We start from the raw sequence: 6,809 nt of genomic DNA, 5'->3' as shown, positions 1-6,809 counted from the left end.
ATAATGTGTGATACTGTCTGCTGAGCCCTATATCTAATCCTATAATGTGTGATACTGTCTGCTGAGCCACTGTATTTAATCCCATCATGTGTGATACTGTCTGCTGAGCCCCTGTATCTAATCCTATAATGTGTGATACTGTCTGCTGAGCCCTATATCTAATCCTATAATGTGTGATACTGTCTGCTGAGCCACTGTATTTAATCCCATCATGTGTGATACTGTCTGCTGAGCCCCTGTATCTAATCCTATCATGTGTGATACTGTCTGCTGAGCCACTGTATCTAATCCTATCATGTGTGATACTGTCTGCTGAGCCCCTGTATCTAATCCTATCATGTGTGATACTGTCTGCTGAGCCACTATATCTAATCCTATTCATAGCTATAGGGTCGTAGAGCTATAGATATGCTGTCTCCTAAATATATATATATATATATACACACACAATTTTTGGGGAGGTATATATGTATTGGGCCTATTGCCCATGACGTTTTAAGACCTTAGCGACGCCCCTGGCTGCTAGTGTTGCATTGTCATATTAATTAGGAGACCCAGCGATGCAACTGAAAGCTGCGGAGCGTCGGCCATGAGAAGTCGTTTGGGGGGGCCCCGAGAAGGACTTTTGCACCAGGCCCATGAGCCTTTAGCTACGCCCCTGAACATAGGGATTCTTTTTCCGTCACCTATAGGCTCTTCCTTCTCACTCTCTTCCTGACAGTGATAGAACCCTCCTATACCTCACACTGCACACTTCATTGATGCCCTTCCTTCAGAATATGAAATATCATCTAGTATCAGTGGCCAAATGTGTAGGACAGATAGAAAGAGGTATAATTGCAAGATTAGCCTAACACAGGGTATGTTTGTAGTCTGTAACCATGGAAACACATCGGTCTGCATAGGAGCTGTATACTCAAAACGGTAGGTAAGACTTGAAGCAGAGGTGATTCATTTTTTTCTTTTTAGATGCATTGAAGCAACATGTGGGGAATGTGACAAAGTATTGTTTATAATAGAAGGTTATGTAGAGAAAATGTTCATATAAATGTATATTTAAAGCACAATGAAGGTAAATGACCTTCCGTGCTCCTGTTTGTTATATATAGAATACTATTGTTACACATTTTTATGTCGCTCATGTTATAACGGCGACTTGCATGGGGTGTGATCGTGTATGTGGTCTTTGGGCTTCACTGACAGAGAAGTATGAATAGTAAAACAAGACAACTCCTTGTATCCCAAACCTTGGTGTTAATAAAGTTATTCGTTGTTGCGCTTGTGCATGTTGAGTGGAAGACATAAATAATGACATGAAAATCCTTGCCTATATGCCCCTTGTTTAGTATTTCAATCCCAACTGCATCCAGCATCCGAACCACATTAAAGAATAGGAAATATCGCTAAGGGCCTGTTCACATCACCGTTCGCTTTCCGTTCCGGGGTTCCGTCGGAGGTTTCCGTCGGGTGAACCCCGCAACGGAAAGTGAAAGTGAAACCCCAGCTTCCGTTTCAGTCACCATTGATATCAATGGTGACGGAAACATCGCTAATGGTTTCCGTTCTTCACCATTCCGTCAGGTTTCCGGTTTTCCGACAGAATCAATAGCGCAGTCGACTCCGCTATTGATTCCGTCGGAAAACCGGAAACCTGCCGGATTGGTGACGAATGGAAACCATTAGCGATGTTTCCGTCACCATTGATATCAATGGTGACTGAAACGGAAGCTGTGGTTTCACTTTCCGTTGCGGGGTTCACCCGACGGAAACCTCCAACGGAACCCCGGAACGGAAAGCGAACGGTGATGTGAACAGGCCCTTAACTCCTTAAAGCCTAACTAAACTTTTAACAAACTTCTGACATGTCATAGTGAGTTGTCAGAAGTTTTGATTGGTGGAGGTCCGAGCACTGAGACCCCTACTGATCGCTAAAACGAAGCGCCAGAAGCGCTCGGGAAGGGCACTGAACCGCTTGGTTTCTGATCGGCTTTTCTCGGAAATCCGATGTAACGGTGTACAGGCTCAATAGAAAGTCTATGGGCCCGTACACCAACTGCTCGGCTTTCTGAGAAAAGCTGATCAGAAACGAACCCGAGCGCTTCTGCCGCTTAGTTTTAGCGATCGGTTGGGGTCTCAGTGCTCGGACCCCCACCGATCGAAACTTCTGACATGTCACTACGACATGTGAGAAGTTTGTTGAAAGTTTAGTTACACTTTAAAGAGGACATTTATCACCTATCCACAGGCGGGAGCCACTGGGACCAGCCACCGATCATTTGAATGGGGTTCCTGAGCCCCCTGTTCCTCCTCGCTGCACGGCCTGAGGGAAGGAGAGCGTTGAATGGAGCGGCAGTCATTTGATGTCTATAGGGTTGATGGAAATGATGAGCGATGTACCCAGCTGTCTCTGTCAGTCCCATGGACTTTGAATGGAGCGGCATCGCACATGCTCAACCACCGCTCCAGTCATAGGTTTTTTTTCTGAGGCCGTGCAGTTAGGAGGAAGGGGGGGGGGCTCGGAGCCCCCTGTTCTAGTGGTCGGTGGGTTCCCATATATACATTACTATTGAACTCCCCCTCTCGCTTGTCCCATTAGTTGCATAGCTACCCCTCAATAGCAAAATGGTCACACATATATTATAATACAGAGATGGAATTAGTGTAAAACCTACTAAAATAATGATATAAAAGTGTGGCTTTAGCTTGGAGGTACACACCATGGGCAACACGATAGCTCAGTGGTGGGCATAGAGTTTGTATGTTCTCCCCGTGTTTGGGTGGGGATTTTCTGGCTTCCTCCCACACTACAAAAAAATATACTGATAGGTGAATTAGCTTCGTATAAAATTGGCCCTAATGTGTGTGAGGGAAGCGGAAATGATATGGTGAGGATTGGATTTGTGAGTGTCTTGGCATAGTTGACAGATTACTGGGGGCATTCAGCTGGCACTGTTACAATGTTGTATTATGACGGCACTATGAATGAGGGCAATAACGGCACTATGAATGGGGAGCACTCTGCTAGAATACAAATATACAAAAGATTGTAACTTCATATGTTTTTTAGCTTACCTTTTTTACTACACTATTTGACTTATGTTCCATACCAACTTGCCCACGCTTGGTTTTTCAGAATGCCCAGCTTAGATGGAACAGTGCCCAGGTTTTTAGCTGCTCCCTCACCGGCAACAAAGACGAAGAGGAAACATTGGATCTAGGTTTGATTACGATTTTGGGCTTGCACTGATGCTGGTAGAAATACGTTCCTCCCAACTCTGCGCAATTGAAGTACAATAGATTTCAATGGTGAACTTGCCCGTCGAGAGATATGTACCATTTATTCCCATTGCAATGTGATTCAAAGTCAGAACTGCTGGGATCATATCCAGTACATAAAGTTACCATGCGGCCCTAAAAACCGAAAAACATTGGGGATGTAACTTACAGAATGCCCACTAGATGGTGCATCTCTGCTTCCATATCATTGACCCACAAATGACCCGCACAGGTAAATGACCATTTCATATTTGATCAGTGATTATGTCATAGGCCATGTTAACCCGTCCTCTCATTAGGACTATTTATGTCCTCATCGTTAGTCTCTAGCCTTTAATTCTGAAGAATGCAGCATGTCTGTCACCCTACAGTAACTCTTTGTTTTCTCAGATAAACTTACAGGGAGTGCCCTGAAGCTAATGACAAGGTAAGAGTTGGCCGACTGCCATGCTGCAACATTACACTGAAACTCTGGGAAAGCAGCACTACCCGAAAAACAATGAGCAGGAGAAACCCCGATTAGGTCCCTATTCACTTCTTGACGCTTCTTGGAACAGTTGCATTGTGAGATCTGAATAGAAACCAGGTAAAGAACAAGAGCCGATGGCATAACTGGGACTTTCTGTCTGTAATATACCGGTCTCCAGTAAAACCTCCTCCTCCTGTTCTGTCAGTCAATCTCTCGCCCCCTCTGGCCCAGTTTCCATCACATGAAGGCAGAGTAATGTGGCCTCTCAGCACCTGAGGACAATGTCATTGTCTCCCCTGCCTGCGATACACTCAGGTGAACACCCGTACTACTGAAAGCGTGCCAGGATGTACCACTCAACAGCACTGCCCATCACCCTTCTCTCCAACTTCACAGCTGATCTGGCCAGTAGCGCCAGCCAAACGGCGCTGACAGGTAAGATGTTTAATGTCATTTAATCTCTACTCTTTGCATCTTTGAGTTAGAATTATCTTATTATATGGTGGCCATGGACCCCATGACAACTCTGCCCTCGAAAAAAAAATAGTCAAAGTGATAATCTGTACATCTTTGGGGACGATCTAGATGATTTTAGACCAATGGCAGTCTGTTCTACATGATCGAAAAATATTTCTTGGTTTTTAGTTATTACTATAGCAGAGAAGAACTGTCATAGGGACACAATTTCTCCTAATAATGAATCATGTACCGTCCAGCTCCAACTGCTAATACCAGTCTAGGTCCAGAGAAGACAATCTCCAGGTTGTCTCATAGGATGTATGTAAAGGTGGCTATAAATTACCGTTAATGATACGAATCCTCAACAACGATCATTATATCTATATTATTAAAAACGACTGGTTCCGACCAATGGAAGTCTGCCCAGTGGTCGGAAGTTATGGGTTTTCATTTTTGTTTGGTTGTTGATGTGTCAAATTATACCTACAAATGCGAGCCATGAGGCAGCGTAAGGAAGATAAGTAACATGTCTAGTGAGTTTCCCAAAAATTTATTATGCTGCTTACGTCATTGTGATAGATTTGCCATAATTTCCGCCATTTCCAGTGAATTGTAAATTCATGCGTCCTGCGACACCATTGATAAATCTCCCCCATGATATGGGAGTAAAATCTTTTCTTCTATGGCCAGCTTAAATTGTAATTACAAGGTCCTGAAAGAACAAGAAACCATCCAGTATAGGAAACAGGAACCTCTATCAGAGATGAGCCACCATACCAGATACTCTTCAAGAACAACAAGCAGATCATTTCTAATGGAACAATGCAAAAGAGAAGATGATAGATAGATAGATAGATAGATAGATAGATAGATAGATAGATAGATAGATAGATAGATAGATAGATAGATAGATAGATAGATAGATAGATAGATATGAGATAGATAGATAGATAGATAGATAGATAGATAGATAGATAGATAGATAGATAGATAGATAGATAGATAGATAGATAGATAGATAGATAGATAGATAGATAGATATGAGATAGATAGATAGATAGATAGATAGATAGATAGATAGATAGATAGATAGATAGATAGATAGATAGATAGATAGATAGATAGATAGATAGATGATAGATAGATAGATAGATAGATAGATAGATAGATAGATATGAGATAGATAGATAGATAGATAGATAGATAGATAGATAGATAGATAGATAGATAGATAGATAGATAGATAGATATGAGATAGATAGATAGATAGATATGAGATAGATAGATAGATAGATAGATAGATAGATAGATAGATAGATAGATAGATAGATAGATAGATAGATAGATAGATAGATAGATAGATATGAGATAGATAGATAGATAGATAGATAGATAGATAGATAGATAGATAGATAGATAGATAGATAGATAGATATGAGGAAGATAGATAGATAGATAGATAGATAGATAGATAGATAGATAGATAGATAGATAGATAGATAGATAGATAGATAGATATGAGATAGATAGATAGATAGATAGATAGATAGATAGATAGATAGATAGATAGATAGATAGATAGATAGATAGATAGATAGATAGATAGATAGATATGAGATAGATAGATAGATAGATAGATAGATAGATAGATAGATAGATAGATAGATAGATAGATAGATAGATATGAGATAGATAGATAGATAGATAGATAGATAGATAGATAGATAGATAGATAGATAGATAGATAGATAGATAGATAGATTTACTTATAATACTCATTACTCTGGGCCATTATGAAGTAATTCTTTATACATTTTTTTCTCTTCTTTTCTGTTGTTCCTAATTGTTTTTGGCCTCAATTCGGCTAAACCTTTATTATTAATCTTGTTCCGGCCGTTCCCTATGTCTGTACATAACACTATAAACCCCCAGTTGTCCTGCTGTACTTACTACTTTATTATACTTCTTGAAAATCCAATATAAACTATTTTGGAAGAATGTGTGACCAGAGGGGGGGTCTAACCACTAGGACTCCCACCGCTCACGAGAATGAAGGACCATGGCACTCTTCAGAGTTTGACCACACATAGCAACACAGTATGTTGTGTCTGGTATAGCAGGTGGGGGAGTTGTCACAGTGTGTCTTGTAACGAGCCGTTCACCTGTGTCAGCTGACTATAATCAGGACAGGCTTTCAGCCTCTGGATGAAACAATAATGTTTCCATTTACCGACAGCAAGCACAGATTTTGCAAATGGTGAGGAATTCATGCACAATGTATAATAGAAAGTGGCTGAGCTTTTCATTACACAACGATCATGTTTCCTATACATAAACCCAGAAAATCCTGTTCCTGAATTATTGTGTAACAAGGTTGTCATGTGAATACTCTATAGAGCCAGTTTATGGATATACTTTACATACCGCTCTACATCAGCTTTACATCTACAGGACAAGTTGTGGCTAGTTTGTTTTTCGTTTTTGTTTTTTTTTTACATATTTCTTATCCATATGGCCAGGATATCTATATAAATCTCTACAAAACATATCCTGTAACCTTATAGATACTGGGGGCAATTTAGTAAGACTGGCATATCATTCGCCA

The 6,809-nt window shown here is 40.7% G+C and overlaps 1 protein-coding gene across 5 annotated transcripts in view; it reads left to right on the top strand.

Moving 5' to 3' along the window:
* The first annotated feature begins 3,131 nt into the window (after positions 1-3,131).
* The window catches only part of LOC142661551 (ETS homologous factor-like), a 28,272-nt gene continuing 24,594 nt past the window's right edge, over positions 3,132-6,809 (top strand). For 3 of the 5 annotated variants that reach the window (XM_075838974.1, XM_075838975.1, XM_075838971.1), the window contains exon 1: positions 3,614-4,180. In XM_075838974.1, coding sequence (XP_075695089.1) covers positions 4,093-4,180 — 88 coding nt within the window. In that variant the 5' untranslated portion in view covers positions 3,614-4,092. The other 2 variants (XM_075838973.1, XM_075838972.1) reach the window with 2 other exon arrangements.

Source organism: Rhinoderma darwinii, chromosome 10, assembly GCF_050947455.1.
Source record: "Rhinoderma darwinii isolate aRhiDar2 chromosome 10, aRhiDar2.hap1, whole genome shotgun sequence".
In the NCBI taxonomy this organism is placed as follows: Eukaryota; Metazoa; Chordata; class Amphibia; order Anura; family Rhinodermatidae; genus Rhinoderma; species Rhinoderma darwinii.
The sequence above is the reverse complement of the archived record's forward strand: the minus strand, read 5'-3'. Positions and strand labels throughout refer to the sequence as shown.